Source organism: Pelobates fuscus, chromosome 6 (assembly GCF_036172605.1).
Source record: "Pelobates fuscus isolate aPelFus1 chromosome 6, aPelFus1.pri, whole genome shotgun sequence".
Taxonomy (NCBI): Eukaryota; Metazoa; Chordata; class Amphibia; order Anura; family Pelobatidae; genus Pelobates; species Pelobates fuscus.
The window spans coordinates 199,839,620-199,860,577 of record NC_086322.1 but is presented as its reverse complement, the minus strand read 5'-3'; the positions used below and the strand labels follow the sequence as shown (position 1 = coordinate 199,860,577).

Below are 20,958 nucleotides of genomic sequence, written 5' to 3'. Positions count from 1 at the left end.
CCCCTTCACTCCCTGCCCCTTCCCCTCCCCACCCTGTAACCCCTTCACTCCCTGCCCCCTCCCCACCCTGTAACCCCTTCACTCCCTGCCCCCTGCCCCCTCCCCACCCTGTAACCCCTTCACTCCCTGCCCCCCTCCCCACCCTGTAACCCCTTCACTCCCTGCCCCCCCAACTGTAACCCCTTCACTCCCTGCCCCCTCCCCACCCTGTAACCCCTTCACTCCCTGCCCCCTCCCCACCCTGTAACCCCTTCACTCCCTGCCCCTTCCCCACCCTGTAACCCCTTCACTCCCTGCCCCCTCTCCCCACTGTAACCCCTGCCCCCCCACACTGTAACGCCTGCTCTCCCTGCTCCCCCACTGTAACCCATTTTCTTCCTGCCCCCCCCACTGTAGCCCTCTCTCCCCCTGCCCCCCACTGTAGCCCTCTCTCCCCCTGCCCCGCCCTGTAGCCCTCTCTCCCCCTGCCCCCCACTGTAGCCCTCTCTCCCCCTGCCCCCCCACTGTAGCCCCCTCTGCCCCCACTGTAGCCCTTTCTCCCCCTGCCCCCTACACTGTAGCCCTTTCTCCCCCTGCCCCCTACTTTATAGCCCTTTCTCTCCCCTGCCCACCCACTGTAACACTTTCTCCCCCTGCCCGCCGCCCACTGTAACCCTTTTTCACCCTGACCCCCTACACTGTTACCTGCACACACACTCCCTACCACACGGTCACCCTCACCTGTCTCTGCGTGTATGTGTATGAGTCTCCTTTTGTGTCAGTGTGTATCTGTTTACATGAGTGTATGTGTATCTGTGTGTAGGAAAATAAGTGTCATTGTGTGTGTATCGCTGTGTCAGTATGTGTATGTGTGTGTCTCTGTATGTGTGTATGTGTGTGTCTCTGTATGTGTATACACTGCACACATACTCTATGCAAAAAACATGCTTACATCCAAACACACATTGTGTATATGTATATTTATACACACACTGCATCCACTACACACGCACTGCAATCAAACGCAAACATTACATACAAACACACCCATGTATTAAAACACCAAAATGATATACGAACACCCCTTCATTCAAACACCGACACTACACACAAAAAGCACACCTACATTTAAAGTCCAGCACTACATTCAAACACCCCTGCGTTCAGACGCAAACATTACAAACAAGTACACCACTACATTCCAATGGCAACAGTACATACAAACACTCCCATACATGCACACACATACTTAAAGGACCACTTCAGCTTAATTAAGTGGTCTGGGTGCCAGGCCCATCTAGGATTAACCCTGCCTGCTGTAAACATAGCAGTTTCAGATAAATTGCTATGTTTACAAATGGGTTAATCCGGCCTCTAGTGGCTGACTCATTGACAGCTGCTAGAGGCGCTTCAGCGCTTCTTACTGTGATTTTCACAGTGAGAAGACACCAGCGTCCATAGGAAAGCATTGAAAATGCTTTCCTATGGACTGGCTATATGCGCGCACGGCTCTTGCCGCGCATGCGCATTCAGCCGATGACGGCTAAAGGAGGAGAGTCCCCAGCGCCAAGGGAGCCCGGCGCTGGAGAAAGGTGAGTTTTTAACCCCCTTTCTCTCCCTTCAGCCTGGCGGGAATGGGACCCTGAGGGTGGGGGCACCCTCGGGGCACTTTAGTGCCAGGAAAACAAGTTTGTTTTCCTGGCACTATAGTGGTCCTTTAATACACAAACATGCTTACATTTAAACGCTCAAACACTGCTCACAAATATAACCCTGCAACGATGGACAAATGGTAGATTCCCAGCAGGCATAGCATTGTTGAAGTTCTCCGACAGGTGGAGATCTACCTTTTGGCCACAATTGCACTAGAGGGGGCCCCAGAAAGCATACTTGCACCAGGGCTCTCTCTACATTAGTTCCACCAGTGGGATAATCAATGTGAGGGGCCTGGATGAGCAGGACACAACGTCTGATTCTGACTGAGTCTGTGAGTAAGCAGTTGTATGCCTCTAAAACTGATTGCCATGATATGCAAAGTTTCTGCCTCTAAAACTGCCATGATATATCAACATTATGCATTTAAAACTGCCATGATATGCCAAATTATGCCTCTAAAACTGCCACGATATGCCAATTTTATGCATCTAAAGCTGATTGCCATGGTGTGCCAATTGTATGCTTTTAAAGCTGATTGCCATGGAGTGCCAATTTAATGCATCTGACTGCCAATTGTATGCCTCTGAAGCTGATTGCCATGATGTGCCAAGTTTGTGCATCTAAAAGTGATTGCCATGATATGCCAAGTTTATGCATCTAAAGCTGATTGCCATGGTGTGCCAAGTTTATGTATTTAAAGCTGCCCTGATGTTCCAATTGTATGCCTCTAAACCTGGTTGCCATAGTGTTCCATTTGTAAGCCTATAAAACTGATTGCACGGGTGTGCCAATTTTATGCACCTAAAGTTGCCATGATGTGCCAAGTTTATACATGTAAAACTGATTGCCATAATGTACCAATTTTATGCATCTAAAGCTGCCATAATGTTCCAATTGTATGCCTGTAAAACTGATTGCCATGGTGTGCCAATTGTAAGCCTCTAAAGCTGATTGCCATGGTATGCCAACTGTATGCCTCTAAAGCGGATTGCTATAGTGTGCCAATTGTATGCCTCTTAAGCTGTTTGCCATGGTGTGCCAGATTTATGCCTCTAAAAGCAATTGCCATGGTGTACATCTAAAGCGGATTGCTATGGTGTGCCAATTGTATGCCTCTAAAGCGGATTGTCTTGGTGTTCACTTTTTAAAATATGCATTAAAAAAAGCAAGTGGGTCTCGAAAAATTACCATTTTGAAAAGTGGGTCTCGGGCCATAAAAGTTTGGGAAGCCCCGCTCTAAGGTATCAATATCCTTCTGAAGATAGGGTCTCCAGTACTGTGTACAGTACTCCAAGTGAGGTCTCACCAGTGTTCTGTACAATGGCATGAGCACTTCCCTCTTTCTACTGCTAATACCTCTCCCTATACAACCAAGCATTCTGCTAGCATTTCCTGCTGCTCTATTACATTGTCTGCCTACCTTTAAGTCATCAGAAATAATCACCCCTAAATCCCTTTCCTCAGATGTTGAGGTTAGGACTCTATCAAATATTCTGTACTCTGCCCTTGGGTTTTTACGTCCAAGGTGCATTATCTTGCACTTATCCACATTAAATGTCAGTTGCCACAACTCTGACCATTTTTCTAGTTTACCTAAATCATTTTCCATTTGGCTTATCCCTCCTGGAACATCAACCCTGTTACATATCTTAGTATCATCCGCAAAAAGACACACCTTACCATCAAGACCTTCTGCAATATCACTAATAAAAATATTAAAGAGAATGGGTCCAAGTACAGATCCCTGAGGTACCCCACTGGTGACAAGCCCAAGCTTCGAATATACTCCATTGACTACAATCCTCTGTTGCCTGTCACTCAGCCACTGCCTTACCCATTCAACAATATTGGAATCCAAACTCAAAGATTGTAGTTTGTTGATAAGCCTTCTATGTGCAACAGTGTCAAAAGCCTTACTGAAATCGAGGTAAGCAATGTCTACTGCACCACCCTGATCTATAATTTTAGTTACCCAATCAAAAAAATCAATAAGATTAGTTTGGCATGATCCCCTGAAGTAAACCCATGTTGTCTCTGATCTTGAAATCCATGTGTTTTTAGATGTTCAACAATCCTATCCTTTAACATGGTTTCCATCACTTTCCCCACTACTGAAGTTAGGCTTACTGGCCTATAGTTGCCCGACTCCTCCCTATTACCTTTCTTGTGAATGGGCACAACATTCGCTAACTTCCAATCTTCTGGGACTACTCCTGTTATCAATGATTGGTTAAATAAATCTGTTAATGGTTTTGCTAGTACACCACTAAGCTCTTTTAATAGCTTTGGGTGTATTCCATCAGGTCCCATTGACTTATTTGTCTTTACTTTTGACAGTTGAAATAGAACCTCTTCCTCTGTAAACTCACGTGTAATAAATGACTCATTTATCCTTTTTCTTAACTGAGGTCCCTTTCCTTCATTTTCATCTGTAAATACCGAACAAAAATATTCATTGAGGCAGTCAGCTAGACCTTTATCCTCATCTACATACCTTCCTTCTTTTGTTTTTAATCTAACTAATCCTTGTTTTACTTTTCTTTTCTCATTTATGTATCTAAAAAAGGTTTTGTCCCCCTTTTTTACTGACTGTGCTATTTTCTCTTCTGTGTGTGATTTGGAAGCTCTTATAACTTGCTTAGCCTCTTTCTGACTAATCTTATAGGTCATTCTGTCTTCCTCACTCTGGTTTTTTTTATAATTACTAAATGCTAACTTTTTGTTTTTTACTATTTTGGCTACATCTGTGGAGTACCACAGTGGTTTCTTGAATTTTTTGCTTTTACTGACAAGCCTAATGCAATTTTCTGTTGCCTTCAGTAGTGCAACTTTTAAATAATCCCATTTCTTTTGGACTCCATTTAAATTGCTCCAGTCTGATAATGACTCCTTTACACATATTCTAATTTTGGAAAAGTCTGTTTTTCTAAAGTCTAAAACTTTTGTTTTTGTGTGGTGTGACTCAGTCACTGTTCTTATATTAAACCACACTGACTGATGATCACTGGATCCTAAACTTTCACCTACAGTAATATCTGATACCAAATCTCCATTTGTTAACACTAAATCTAGTATGGCCTCTTTACGAGTTGGCTCCTCAACGACTTGTTTTAGAGACAATCCCAGTAGGGAGTTTAGAATATGTGTGCTCCTGGCACAAGTAGCTATTTTTGTTTTCCAATTTACATCAGGAAGATTAAAGTCACCCATGATGATAACTTCCCCCTTCATTGTCATTTTAGCTATTTCTTCAACTAGTAGATTATCTAACCCTTCAATTTGTCCTGGGGGCCTATAAATCACACCTACACGAGTTACTGTGTGATTACCAAATTCTAACGTAACCCAAACTGACTCTATGTTCGCCTCACTAACCTTTATTAGGCTTTATTTATGCTATTCTTTACATACAGGGCCACCCCTCCCCCTTTCTTGCCTTCCCTGTCTTTTCTATATAAAGAGTACCCTGGTATTGCTATGTCCCAGTCATTTTTCTCATTATACCATGTCTCAGTAACAGCGACTAAATCTACACTATCAGTTGCCATTATTGCCACAAGTTCATGGATCTTATTCCCTAAACTGCGAGCATTTGTAGACATGACTCTAAGCTTATCATTTTTTAACACACTTGCTACAGGCACCTTCTGTCCTTGTTTTGGGGGACAATTGGATTGATGTTTTATCACCCTTTTGCCCCCCCCCCTCCTAGTTTAAATACATCCTAGCAAAACCTCTGAACTGCTCACTGAGAACATTTGTTCCCTTTTGAGAAAGATGCAAACCATCTTTTTTGTACAGTTTATTTCCATTCCAAACAGAGCTACCATGAGCAATAAAGCCAAATCCTTGCTCCCGACACCATTCACCAAGCCACAAGTTAAAGTCCCTAATACGCATCCGCCTGTCATTCTGAGTGTTATGCACAGGCAGAACTTCAGAGAATGACAATGTGGAAGCAACCTGCCGTATATCATTGGCAAAAAGACAAAAAACTTCCTTAACCTCTGAAACCTCATTGCAAGCCAAGTCATTTGTCCCTAAATGGACAAGTACATCCAATTCCCCTTCCTGCTTTGCTTGCTTAACAATATTACAGATACGTCTCCTGTCTCTGCGAGCAGTAGCTCCGGGAAGACACCTCACAAGACCACCATTGTCCATCTCCACACCTCTTATGATGGAATCCCCCACCAACAACTGCTTTCTATTAGGCCTCACCATAGTCTTCAAGCCTCTCTGCACAACACCACTAGCCTCAGTGCCTCTCTGCACAACACCACTAGCCTCAGTGCCTCTCTTCACAACACCACTAGCCTCAGTGCCTCTCTTCACAACACCACTAGCCTCAGTGCCTCTCTGCACAACACCACTAGCCTCAGTGCCTCTCTGCACAACACCACTAGCCTCAGTGCCTCTCTGCACAACACCACTAGCCTCAGTGCCTCTCTGCACAACACCACTAGCCTCAGTGCCTCTCTGCACAACACCACTAGCCTCAGTGCCTCTCTGCACAACACCACTAGCCTCAGTGCCTCTCTGCACAACACCACTAGCCTCAGTGCCTCTCTGCACAACACCACTAGCCTCAGTGCCTCTCTGCACAACACCACTAGCCTCAGTACCTCTCTGCACAACACCACTAGCCTCAGTGCCTCTCTGCACAACACCACTAGCCTCAGTGCCTCTCTCCACGACACCACTACACTCTGAAAGTGCAGAAAATGATGAAAACCACACTGGTAACAATGAAGACACAAACATAAATTGTGCTTTTTTGGTTATGGTATGTGGCATGCATGTTTTGCATTTAATTACTTAAATAAATCAGAAAATTGATATGTTTTCTTTAACCTGCTTTTAAACATTTCTCTACATATTCTCTGTATTGGAATTTGCTTATGCAAATATACTTCAGCTACTTCACTATGATTGATCACGGTATTCTGCCAATGTATGAATTTAAAACATTGCAGTCAAAATACATTGACATTTCCACAAGAAAAAGAAAAGGACCACACTCATCCAAGGAACCACAGGGTTGTTGGGGAAAGTGGATTTCTCTCAAAAGGATACCAATTGGAAGTATTGGTGGTGAGAGAAGGATTATACAACAAGGGTGCTTAGCTGGAGCAGTGCAGGCAGATCTCTTACATCCAGTACATCCAAGAAGAGGCTCCGGTCACTCACTGTGTTCAAAAGAAAATCAGTTTTATTTTACCATCACGTACACAGAAACGTTTCCACCTCCATAGAGGTCCAAGAAAACTATTTTACTTTTGAACCCAGTGAATGCCCGAAAACTCTTCTTATATGTAAAGCACATTTAAATGAAAAACAATCAGAAACATTACAAAGTTAACAATGGCAGCTTTAATAACAAAGGTGCTTGGGGGAAAGAGTACATATAAAGGTAACATGAGGGACATGGTTAGGGTTAGTTGGAGGTTAGTGTAAGCTTAGACCTGGGAGGAATATAAAATAAAAAGTTCAAGTTAGTAAAGTCACTATGTCACCCAAGACCCAAGACTACTTAATCTTTACACTAACAGCTGAAAGCACTGTGTAGTTTGATGGTTCCTTACGATAATTAACGTTTTTTAACTTTATTATGCCATTTTCTATGAGGAACAACATATACCCACCCACATGAACCTAACCCTTAGAGGGAACTATTTGTCCCCCCCCTTGAAGGGAATCAGCCAGTGCCTTTAACACCGTTGAGGACACTGAGGTCTTTTCTACTTTGTACACGTTGGACACCTATATCTCTCCAAGTGTTCCTCATGTTGAGCATATAGGAATGACATTGATTTTTAGGCGGTGGCACTATTAACTTAAACTTTTCATTTTATATTTCATTAAAAGTTACGTTTTAGCACACTGAAATTGAATTTAGTTTCACTCACTAGGGCAATACCGGACACCTTCTATAATTACTCCTGATTTTGTTTGCTCGTTTGTTGTATTAAATATCAGGGGTTACCCCCCATTTAGGAGTTATATATTGACCTGTTAATTTTCTATAGTTCGAGACTTGGGACATTAAACTTAATGTGGCATATTGTTTTTTTCATGGTTATTTTGATTTAGGTTTAAGAGGGACTTAGCTTCATGTTACTTCCCGTCGTGGACTGTAATTCTCTTATTCAACATTATTTAACCCTAGTCAAGGGACTTACAGTCGAAAGAATCCTGAAGGCAGGTCCCACCAACCTACTATCCGTAAGTCTCATTTACCCTAAACACACCCTAACCCTAACACCTCTTAAACTATTCACGCTCCTGGCATTAACTTATCCTCCAGACCTAACCTTGCCCTAGCTTTTTGTGGCATCTTTTTAAATATTATCTTTCATTGTGGCATCTTTTTAACCCCTTAAGGACACATGACATGTCTGACATGTCATGATTCCCTTTTATTCCAGAGGTTTGGTCCTTAAGGGGTTAAATATTGTTTTTGTTCAAGGTGATTTAATGCCGTGGTCATAAGCTTCTCCAACAATGAAACTTTAAATGTATATGATTGCAATTGCAAATGGTGCTATAATGTATGACATTTTTAACAAGCAATATTTTAACATTGGAGTAATAATGGTCAAATCTTTTATGTAAACCTTGAGAGAATATGTAAGGTTCTAATGGCACTTTAATGTTAAATTGCCTATACATTGTTAATTGTATAGTAAAGTCTTATAAACTTGCCTGTTTCATCCCCCCAACCAGTTGCATGGCAGCGGTAACTTTGGCTTAAAACTAGATCTTTGGGTGGCAAGCAAGCAAAATCAATAGAAGCAGATGCTGTTACTTCGCCATCCAGCCTCACCAAGGCAATGTCATACTCCACCGGAATGTTGGGATAGAGGAACTTCTCATGGCGGTAGATGCCTAAAATTTTAAAGCATTGCTCAGTGGGCTCCACAATGGTTAGGTTATGCTTTCCCAGACACATTCTCCAGCGGAACAACTCATCTGCATAGCTGTAAAACATAGTATAATCATAGTCAATAAGAACATGGGAAGCCAATGCTAAACATTTTTTTAAGCATGCAAATAATATCAGCATCACCTTTCAATATGCTTATTTGTGCCTTGGTTCTTTATCTTCAAGTGCATTTTTAGAAGAAAAAAAAAATACAGTTTCATGAAACGTATCTGCTTAACGTATCTGCTACTGAAAATGTCACTATGGACAGAAAACCATTAAGCAATATCAAAATCTTACTAAATTGCTAATGTGTCTTTATTACAGCCACCAAAGGGTGTGCTGCCAATAAGACCCAATATGAGTCTTTGTGTAACTATTATAAAGGCACAAGTTCAACTTTAAGAAGTACTGAGATAGAGTATGGGTTTGATCCTTTAAAAACAATGAATTGCTGCCTCTCAGCATATTTATAGAAAAGTTCCTAGCTATATCCATGGCAGCACAATGATGGGTAGCAGTTACCCACTCCCCAATTAGACAAGAACCCTAATTAAATTACAGACAGTGTTAATACACCTTCTGTGCCTTCCCTCAGTGTTTTTGATTCAGCCATATCCCCACAGGACAAAGGTCACTCACAACTACAATTTTATGTGGCTTACCCAGAGGAAGTTACCTCTTGCCTTAATTGCTCTCTCCCTTGCAAAGCTCCGAGATACATCCCAGAGCTACAATAACCCTCTGGAGGATCCTATTCAGTGTTTGGTGGATTTGCTGGCTGTTACTCTAGAGGTAGCAGGCTTAGTAATGCTCTTTAAGTACCACTCACCAATATTGGATGGACTGTACTAAATTAATTGCTAAGGTTTGCTTGCATTTAGCTATACAGGGTTATGCTTGATAAACTTGGAAAAATCAGCAGAAGTTACCTTTTTTTTTTTTGGAAAGAGTAGTTTACTTAGTTTTTCACATAAAATATACATTTTCTGTGCATGAAACATTTATACAATATTCAGTGTTTTCAAGTTGTTGTGCTGTTAACACAAACATGTCAGTACAAACATGTAAAAATAGCGTAAAACTTAAGTTAAAATCAGGGGGGGCGGAGCCAAGCAACCGACCTGAATGGCCGCACGCCAAGCAAGCTCTCCAGCGAACTAGCACTTTGGGCCCGCTAACGAGGACCCATCTGAACAAAACCAGCATTAAACTGACCCACGGACTGCCGCTAATGACATGGGTCGCAAAACTAAAAAGCCAAAGCCCGACAACCCGCGGCAGCACCAAAGTATAGGTGACATGTGGAAGCAAGCGCTCAGCACCCAAGGCCCAAACATGGCCGCCTACGACGACTACAGCTCGGAAGTATTCGATGACTTCACCACAGAGGCAGAGACGGTGACTCCACATACGGGGATACCACCCCGCCAGTCACCTCCGAGACAAGACTCCTCACCGGTGTGAGGACTAACAATACAGGCCGACATGGCCCAACTGCGCACGGACCTGCAGGGCCTAACGGGCCGTCTGGGCACATTGGAGGCAGACTCCCAGTGCACCAAGCAACACACACAACTCTTACAGCAAACGGTCCAAGTCCTCAAACAACAGCACCTTACATATGAGCAGCGAATAGCAACGTTGGAGGATCGGAGCCGCAGCCGGAACATTAAAATCAGAGGAATCGGAGAGGAGATACCGGAGACTGAGCTCCCCCACACACTGAGGAGACTGATACAAATGCTCCTACCTCCCAAGCAAGCCAGGCAGGTGCCCATAGAACATCTGTTTCGCTTGCCACGAGCAGCCAAGGCCCCAACAACGGCCCCACGAGACCTTATACTCCGTTTTCAAAACCACGGGGACAAGCGGGCGGTAATGCAGACCACTGAAACCACTCACCATATCCGTTCGAAAACATGCAGTTTTCTTTCTATGCCGATCTGTCGGGATCCACTCTGGCATGGCGACGCACACTCCAACCCTTTACAGCCCTCCTACGCCAGCATAAAATCATCTACCACTGGAGAGGTTCGCGCACACTGCTCATCAACCATGGGACTGCAGCCTACACCATCCGGGACTTGCAAGAGGCAAATTAACTGCTACCGACACTGGGAATCCCTTCGATCCCTCATCTCCCCTCGGTGACCAGCACTACGCCGGCTCACGCCTCCACCTGGAACCCCGCAACCGTGGTCCCATTTGTCCCCAGAGGAGCAGGGACAGCAACCAAAACAGCAGCCAAAACCTGAGGCAGCCCCGAAATTACCTGGTTTACTAACCACCATACCTCAGCAACACCACTTGCTGCACCCACTGAACTTGTAAACCAACCATGTTGTTGTTAAAAGTTTGTGTTTGTTTTCTTTCTTTTGGATTCTTGTTATGGAACACCCACACTAGCACTTGCAGTCATGGGCACCCTATAACAACTCACATATAGCTCTAGGGGCCACCTAGAATACAGCAGACGGGGACACTAGACCACCCGCTATCGCTCAACACCAGGTGGATAGACACTAACATACAAGAACCGGCTCTACAGCACACACAGTCACTATGAACCCACGCCACGAAACACAGCACGGCTTCCACCAACGTAACACGGCCCCAGCGCAAGACAACACACTATAGACCATCAAGCTCCAGGCCCAAAGGCTAGGCTACTTATGCTCAGGCCGACAACTAGTACCCCCACACCAGCTATATCTCCACTGCACTACAGCTATGTGCCATGAGAATGTTTCTCTTTAAATGTTTTATTGTTATATGCCAAACGGTTACCAACTAAATCGATGCTACTGCTATACCTAGCTTATGCCAACTTACAAACAAAAATGTGCACTTCTCTGCAATGTGACTGTGATAACCCTGATGCTCAATTTATGCGTGCTGTTGTGGCACCTGATATATGCCTGTAACCACCTTTGCACAGAAAAATAAAGTATTTAAAAAAAAAAAACTTAAGTTAAAATCAGAAGCAAAATCGAGCGTCACCTAGAACATCATGGATCCTACAGTAGAAGTTATCTTTTAGTAAGCTAAGCTATTCGCGATTGATGCTTTTACTTGGGATGCATAATGGCCAAATATGGCACTGGTGGGCTCAGTTGTTTGTTCTCTTTCGGTGGAAGCCAAGCAATATGTTCACTATAGTTGGTCATTATATACCATCTGTCAGGATTATATTGATCCAGCATGCAGAATAGTATCACACCTTAGAACTAAGGGTAAAGTCTTACCAGACCTTAGAATGGCGGACTTAACGTACCCGATAATAGTCAGAAAACTAACCGAGGTCAGGGACACAGAACGAGACACAGCGATAAGGAAAAGCCAAAAGTCGTGGGTACCAGAAATCAGGGAAGTCAAAACTAAGCCAAAGTCAAAAAAAAGGAAAAACACGATCAGGAACACACTCTCGGATAACCATCTTAGGAAAACCACGACAGGACAATGAGCTAAGGAATAAGTGAGTTTAAATATCCCTCTTGCAGATCCAATTGGCTGTACCTTGCCCTTGACCCCAAAATGTGCGTGTGCGTCTTTTGTGTGACGTCACCAGCACATTGACGTCGTCTTTATAGTAGACGGACGTGGGGCTATATAATTGCCTGGTTCCGCAGCGACCGTGTGCACCAACATGCCGCACAAGCCAGACATCATGGCAGAATACCACCGAGCGGCACTCCCCTCGATCTTCGGAAGGTAATTATCTCAGTTTTTGCCACATGGATACGAAGGATACGTGACACCATCACATCATCTTTTACAAGCATCACATATTAGATTTATCATCAGGATGTTCCCTTTTCAATGTCTCTTACCTCCACTGTACTGTTTTTGTTCAGGTTTACAGCATTTTCAGACTTCTTAGTGTCCCTGATAAGTGGCGTAACTACCACTCCAGGGCTGCCCGCATACCTTCATGGCTGGTGCACAGCCAAACCGTCCCGTGCAGCGAGATCCAAGGGTGACCAGCAGGTGGGGAGCACTGTAGAGGGGTTAACAGGGCTGGGGAGGAATGAGACTAATGGAGGGGCTGGAGGGGAATGGGATACATGGAGGGGCTTGGCTGGGAGGAAATTATACACATGGAAGTGCTGGGGGGAGGGAAGGAGACACTTGGGAAGATGACACATGAAGGGGCTGAGGGGAGAAATTAGACACATGGAGGGGCTGGGGTAGATAATGAGACACATGGAGCGAATTAGACACATGGAGGGGGTGAGGGGAGGAACTGAGACAGATGGAGGGGCTGAGGGGAAATGAGACCCATGGAGGGGCTAGGTGATGGATTGAGATACATAGATAGACTGAGACACAAGGAAGGACTGATGGGAGGGACTGAGATACGTGGAGTGGCTGAGGGGAGGGACTAAGACACATCGAGGGGCTGGGGGGTTGGAAGGAAACACATGGAGGGGCTGAGGGGAAATGAGACACATTGAGTGTCTGGTAAAGGAAGTCAGACACGTAGAGGGCTGGGGGGGAAATGAGACACAAGGAGGGTCTGGGGTAAGGGAATGAGACACATAGAGTGGCTAGGAAGGAGGAAATGAGATACATAGGGGGGTCCCAGGACAATTTTTACACCGAGGCCTGTGATTTCTAGTTACACCTCTGTCCCTGATGTTCCTTTTTGTTCCTGATTTAATGTTTTAAAGGCACCTTGCACCTTTTTTAAATATTATACTTTCTTGGTGGCATACATTTTTTTTTTAAATTCTTTATTTTTGTTGTGCGAGCTTTACATCTTGCTTGGTTAGCCACAACAGCTAGGTCAAGCGCATACGTAACATATACAACAACAGTATGGCAATTGTAATTACAGCACATTTTTTAGTGGTAATATTTAAACATAAAAGATAACTACCGCTTGCAAATATACGAAACCTCGACAGCTATGGCAAGTGCAACAGGTATTAGTAGAGCGTCAGTATGGCAATTATAAATATTGCATTTTGTTAAGTGAAAATAGACAAATCTAGGGTAAGGCATTAGCTTGTAAATTTGTAAAAAGAGATTAGTTTCTATGTGGTCGGTGGCATTAATGAGGGTAGTGGCACCGCTGGGGGTGCTGTAGGTGCCTAGGAGGAGGCCTGGCGCATGCCTCTACTACGCTATTCTTTACTGCGTTAACAAGGTCCACTCCATTGGAGTAGGGCAGGTGTGCGTATGTCGTTGGGGTGTTGGGGAAACAACTTGGATTGACCGTCAGAGGGGCCAGTAAGTAAATTATGTTGAGAGATACATAGTATTTTAAATGGCGTGCGATACAACTCCTGGTCGTTAAACTAAGATAGGCTGGGAGCCAATTGGAGTTGGGGGGGGTTGGGTGGTATACTGGAGCCAGCGTCCCGGGTCTGACCCGGTGTCTATAATAGAAGCCCATGGGCCCTACGAACAAAAAATTGAAACATGAAAATAAAAACATATGTGACTTATTGTCCATGTTAGACTGGAGGTGGTGGTTCATGAGGTTGTCTTCTCCGAGGCGCCCCCTGATCCGGGATAAACGGAACGACATTGGCTGGGTCCCAAGCAGTTGTATTTGGAGAGGGGTTAGTGAGGCCCAGTTTTGCCAGTACAGTGTCCATCTCTGTGATATCAGTCACTCGGTGTTCAGTGTTCTGGTGTTGTATCATGAGCACGTGGGCCGGTCCCCAGCGGTATGTCACCCCTCTGGCCGCCAGTAGAGTCGTCAGTGGACGAAGGGATTTCCGCCATTGTAGGGTAGTGCGGGATAGGTCTGAATAAAATGATATGTCCATGTCCTCAAATCTGTAGGGGTTCTTCCCTTTGATGGCACTCATGAGTGCTGCTTTGTCTTGCCCATTTTGTAGCTTGACCAGGAGGTCCCCGGTAGTGGTGCCAGTGAGCTGCGGTGGTTTGGGTAGGCGAAACATGCCATCTAGCTGTACCCCTTTTGCTTGTCTAGGTGACAGCAAGGTTGCAAAAAGCCTGCGGAGGAGATGGGGCAACTCTGCAGGGGTCACCGTGTCAGGGATACCTCGGATCTTTATATGCTTCCATCTGCGCTTGTCCTCCATGGCAGCCAGTTGGTGGGACAGTGCAGTGTGCGCTGTGGTGAGTTCCCTCACCTGTGTCTGGAGGTCTGTCACCTGGGTTGCCTGTGCTTGAGTAAGTTGCTCCACGGTGGTTAAGCGGGCGGTAAACTCCCTGACATCATCCCTCACTTGGGAGATCTCCGTCGAGAGTGACTGGCGCAGGCCCGTTAGGAGGGAGGTGAGTATCTCTGTGGTCACCGGGTGGCCCGCTGTCGGCTGTACTTGCCTTGCCGGTGCTTGAGAACCAAGAGTCTCCGGGCAGTGCAGGTGGAAGTCATCCGAGCTGTCCGAGTATTCCTCTGTGTCGGCCGCCATCTTGGGCCCTGTTGCGCCATGCGTTCTCCTCAATAGATCGCCGATATCGGCGGATTGCCGCGGCCGATCCGGGCGCAGTTTTTTGTTTTTTTTCCCCATTGGTGTTGGGGTGCCTGGGTGTTGTTCTGATGCTGTAGGTAGCCGGTTTCGATCGGTAGTCGCTGTAATAACGCTGCGATCGTCGGAGCGATGCGGGCATGCGACCTCTCGGGTTGAGTGCTCTTGGTGGCATACATTTTAACTATTGCATATTAACAATATTAAAGGGACACTATAGTCACCCAGACCACTTCAGCTCAATGAAGTGGTCTGGGTGCCAGGTCCCTCAGGTTTTAACCCTTCACATGTAAACATAGCAGTTTCAGAGAAACTGCTATGTTTACATAGCAGGGTTAATCCAGCCACTAGTGGCTGTCTACCTGACAGCTGCTAGAGGCGCATCTGTGACGCTGGATGCGAAATTCGCATCCTATGTGCAGAACGTCCATAGGAAAGCATTAAGAAATACTTTCCTATAGACAGTTTGAACGCGGGTGCGGCTCTTGCCGCGCATGCACATTCCGCTCAACTCGGGAGCTGACGTCGGCGGGGGAGGAGAGGTCACCAGCACCGAGGGAGCCTGGCGCTGGATTAAAGTAAGTAACTGAAGGGGTTTCTACCCCTTCAGTGCCAAGGGAGGAGGACCCTGAGGGTGAGGGTCCCCCAAGGGTTATATAGTGTCAGGAATACGGGTTACTTAAAAGGTCACACTCTAAGAGTTTAAGGTAAACTGTTTATTTCTGTAGCATTTTATTTTTCCTGTAGATTATATTAAATAAAAGAGTGCATGGCAGTGAATTGGTCTGTAGTTTTAGTTTGTTACTTTATCTGGATCATCTAAAGGAAAGTCTGCCAGAAAGATCCTGTGTGAAGCGTGTGATGAGAAATCACTGGAGGCAAACGTCTCTGCACAACCTGCTTTTAAGCCGCAGCAGGTACTCCTTCCCCTGCTCTGCACATTATGGACTATATTAAACAGACGGTTTCTCAGGACAGGAGATTGAAATATTCTGAACGGTCTGAAGACCAATACTACATTTAACTCCACTATAACCCCTCTCAACAACCAATCATGTTATCAAACATTAAACCCTCTCTAATCTTGAACACTTTTACCCTAACCACTGCTAATATCTTCTAATATTGTTAGCCCTGCATGCATTTACACAGCTGCATACACTCACTATACACACAGATATAATCAACACAAGCAGAAATGTGCACACGCATACATATATATATATATGCAAATATTTATACTGATATCAGTATATTAATGGCTGCAAAGTGCTATTATTAAAATCATAAATCTCATTTTTTCCGCCGTTTATTTTTTTGGGGTGCAGGGGAAGCCTTAAAATGCTGTGCCTCTATGGTGTTTGGAGATATGATGTAGCATTTGTGCATCAGGAGGTGGGGTTTTAAAAACTGCTGAATTGAGCGTATGATGCTGGGAAAGAACTCCCTGTAAGAGATCCGTCCCGTGACGCTTGGGGCAATAGCGACGAGATGCCGTTACTGATTTGGTGGTTGGGAATATTTAACTTTATGCCCTGACATTAAGTGCCTTTGGAGGAGAGATAGGTTCCCATATTGGGACGATGAGGATTGGTTTTGGACAGTTTGATTCATCGTGCCTACTTTATTAAGGTGGTGATATTGCTTATAACCTTGTAGAGAGTAGACTTTCATAAAGAAACATAGGACTTTAAATCACAGGAAGTTGTGAGTAGTCCCATTGAGGCTTGTTAGAGCATCAACAATTTATTAAATGTTCATTTGGCTTGACTGCATACCCTTCACATTTTAAAAAGGAAGTTTAAGTAATGTTTTAAAGATATACATTCATATCTGCTTAACCTAACCTATGCTGGACTGAAATACTGATGGATTGATGGACTGGCTCAGTTCTACTACTCTCTTGTGCTTTGTTGCTGTTGAAGGGGTGGCGCGTTGGCCGTGGCACGGGGTGAGCCAATAGACATGATAGTAACCATTGCATTAATCAGGACATATTTTTCAAGAGACAGATTCTCTAGAGATGGGGCTTTTAATTTATAATCATAGTGCCAGAAGAAACTTAAAACATCTCTCTTAAAGTCCTAATCTTAATAATACCAAAACAAACATGTTCGCGTAGTTTCTGGATTTTTTCCCTCCTATCGGCAGTAAATACAAATCTGATAAGACACATATGGATGGCACTGGTAGCACTTCAAATGACTCTCAGGATTTACAGATTCTTACAACTAAAATGGAGATTCCCCTTATTACCTATGAAATTTTTGCAAACACGTTTCACTGCTCAGTTGGAGACGATTAAGTCTGAAATTAATAATAGTTCAGTAAAAAAGTATTAAAGAAGTATCGGACAGACTCCACACAGTTGGGATAAAATTGGACAAATTGGATTCTCAATACACATCTTTGTGGGACATGACAAATCACCTGTCTTTAAAAATTGACAGTTTTCACACTAAACGAGGAGTTCTTTAAGATAGGTCCAGAAGATCAAACCTGAGAATTCAAACTATACCAGAGGACATTACATATGACAAATTAAAAGTTTATTTGTTAAACCTATTTGTGAAACTGGTCCTGAAATTAATGTGATTATGGAGAGGTTTCATAGGCTACAAAGACCACAAACAAACCTACCAACAACATTTCCCAGGGATGTAATAATAAATTCCCATTCATTTCACTTTATTGCTTTTGACCCAGGAGAGTAACAGGAAGTAAGGATAGAAAATATAAAAGACATTCAAGATAAAATAATAATAACAATATAAAAGATCTGTTTATATGAGAAATTAGAGAAGAGGTTTATCTCTGTTAAGACAACAGAGCATAAAATATCAATGGGGATTTCCAAATAAGTTCAAATTTTTAGATGGAGAGTTTTTACTACCTGTAATAAAACCGGGAGAGGCAATAATTTTTTCTAACTCATACCAAGTCGAAATTTGATATCAAGAGCAGGACTCAGAAGGAAGATATCTAGTTGTCATATGTGAAATTAATTAAATACTGTATACATAAGTGAATGTTTATTTACCAAATAAGGCCCCTTCTGTACTCTTAAAATCAACACTAGAAAAAATCAATTATTTTAAAAAGGTTCATTGTATTGTGACAAGAGATTTTAATACAGTTTTGGATATTAATATGGACAAAAAACAATGTAAAAAAGGTGATACTCTTGGTGAGAAGTTAAAAAGTGGTCAAATAATGATTTTATTTGTATGATGACTGGAGGGATTTTCATCCTAAGTAATATGATTTTACGCAACTATCAAAGGTTCATATGACCTATTCAAGACTAGACTTGGTATGGGGTGATAAAAAGCTGTTAGAGCAGGTTGATAAAATTAATATAATAGAAATTACATGGTCAGACTATAACATTGTAACCTGTGTACTTAAAGAACTCCTACTCCTAAATCCAAAAGGATATGGAAGATAAATGACTACTTGTTTCAGGATTCAAAAAGCTTAAAAGAATTAGAATTGCAAGTCCTTCTTTAATGAAAAAAAACCCTAGCAATACATCATACACTAATAATTGGTGCGCCTTCAAATCAGTCAAGAGAGGATACCGTATAAAATTAAATAGTAATTATGTAAAAGAGAGAGAGCATAATCTTACTATGTATTTATATCTACACAAATGGTCAAAGATGAATAAAAAGGTTCTTTCACAATGGACTTTTTAGAGAAATGATGAAGATACAAAAAGCTTAATACAAAATTCATAGAAATAATTGCTTTACATTTAGAAAATCTTAAACTGAAATACTATGGCAAAGGGAAAAGGGGAAATACAATTCTTACAAGTAAGTTAGGAAATGTAAGAGCATCTAAAAATATATTGAGGTAGTAAGATAGTAGTCAAAGGTAATGTCATTGTCTCTCCAGATGAAATTGGACATAAATGGAATGAATTCTATAGTAAACGCTATAATCTCAATAATTAAACCACAAAAACAGATATAGAGAATCGGAGTATTTATCTAACAATTTTTTTTTATTTCAACACCCAAAGGATACTAAATATCTTATCAAAAAGAGAAGAGAAAGGTGAACTTGTAACAATACACAGTAACACTCTCCATAAGCAGATAAGAGCAGACAGTAGAATAAAAGAATCTGTGTCTCAATAAATGAATAAACACTGTATCAGTGCAAATAGAAATTGTCCACAGTCCTAATTCAGATATTTATGATCAGTCCAAAAAATGTCCTTATTCATGTAAGCTCATATATGTAAAGACTGGCTGGTATACCCTCTATACAAACAGCAGGGGAACTGGCCAATATGAGCTAGATATGCTCTAGTACCAGACTAATATAGCCATTGCTAGTAGTGTGATACTTAAAAGGAAAAGGGAATATTATTTATGTAGAAATGTGAGTTAAACAATTCTACATCTATTGTCAATAATAAATCCTGAAGATTTAATCTTCTAATATCAATCGAGAATAGCTACATATATTTTCCCCCCCACATTTTACTTTGTCTTTTTTGGTCTTAACACGTGGTTAGATTCTATGTAATCATAAATCAGGTTTTCCACCGCAAACCTGGTCCTATGGCAGAGGTATATAGATGACTGCATTTTCATTTGGAAAGGTGATTTGATTTATGATTACATAGAATCTAACCACGTGAGGAAACATTTGCCTGGATATATATGTGATCTCACTTATAATGTGATCTTACTTATAATAACTATTTAACATTTTTTTATAATTTCTCATTTTCTAGAAGGACTGTATGCTGTTCCTTTAAATTTTATATGATGTCCCTTATAGGTTGCTGTTTTTAAAGTATGAGATTCTTTTATATGAGATTTTTCATTCTATTGAGATGTGATCATGTAGGGTGATATGTATTTTTTATTATCAATTTATTGTTCCTTATGCAGAGCTAATTGTATTATATTCTTCTACTGACTTACTGTGGTTTTATCACCTATTTTATTTCACATTTGCACTTTATATTTCTCAGTTCTTCCTTTTTTTATTATTCATTTGATTGTATTTTAAATCATGATGATTTTATTACAAGTATTAAATTTTATTATAACCATTAAATGTATATTGTGTTTTTTTTAGTTAGACCATATATATGTGTTCCATTACCCATGGCATGTAGGGGTTAATAGTCATAAAGTAATGAAAGGGTTAACCCCAGGGAAGGTTAACACTGCCAGATGGGTATATAAATCCATCAGCACAAGATAGATGCATTCCTCTGATGAAGTGACAGGACGTCACGAAACGCGTAAGGCTGAATCTATTCACACACTCACAGTGGAACGCATATTGAAGCGAAGTGGAACGCACGCGGTGAATCTCCCCGACAAGCTGCTGTCAACGAGGACTCGGAAGCTGCCTCTGAAGCCGGCTCTGACGAGGCAGCATTTCTAGAGTATCCAGGCTGCTGGGAGGAAGACACCGAAGGAAGGTTCCCCCTTTTTTATGCTATCTGTGAACTATTGCATATACTTTTTATTCTATTTTAATACGTATGCTTTCTGCACAATAAAGTCTCTTCATAAGAGGAATTTCCTGCTTTTGAACTTTTTTTTTTTTTTTTTTTTTAATTCTTTATTTTGGCGTGCATAGTGATTACAAACATGCCGGTACTGCCACAACAGCAGGTGCCAGCCATTAATCGACATAGGTTACATCTGCACATTTTTTGTTATACGTGTCATGCTTGGTTCAGGGTTAAACTACAGCTTATGTCAGTGTAACAGGCAACATAAAGCATTGAGGATCCGGACACATACTGACATTGAGATTAGGTAGTTAGACAATACTAGTAGTTGAATTTTTGAACTGAAGAATAACTGGTTTTTAACATTAGCAGGCAGAGACATAGGAGAGACACAGAGTTGAAGTACTGCAATTATGGACACAATATCATAGGGTTTTCATCGTTGTGTTTTGTACATGACT

At 42.4% G+C, this 20,958-nt stretch overlaps 1 protein-coding gene across 1 annotated transcript in view; it reads right to left on the bottom strand.

Moving 5' to 3' along the window:
* Positions 1 to 20,958, bottom strand: part of LOC134615568 (ovochymase-2-like) — a 148,592-nt gene that overhangs the window by 39,613 nt on the left and 88,021 nt on the right. Inside the window, exon 14 of the mRNA XM_063460113.1 lies at positions 8,341 to 8,615. Within this exon, the coding sequence (XP_063316183.1) occupies positions 8,341 to 8,615 (275 nt within the window). The remainder of the gene's footprint in view (positions 1 to 8,340; positions 8,616 to 20,958) is intronic.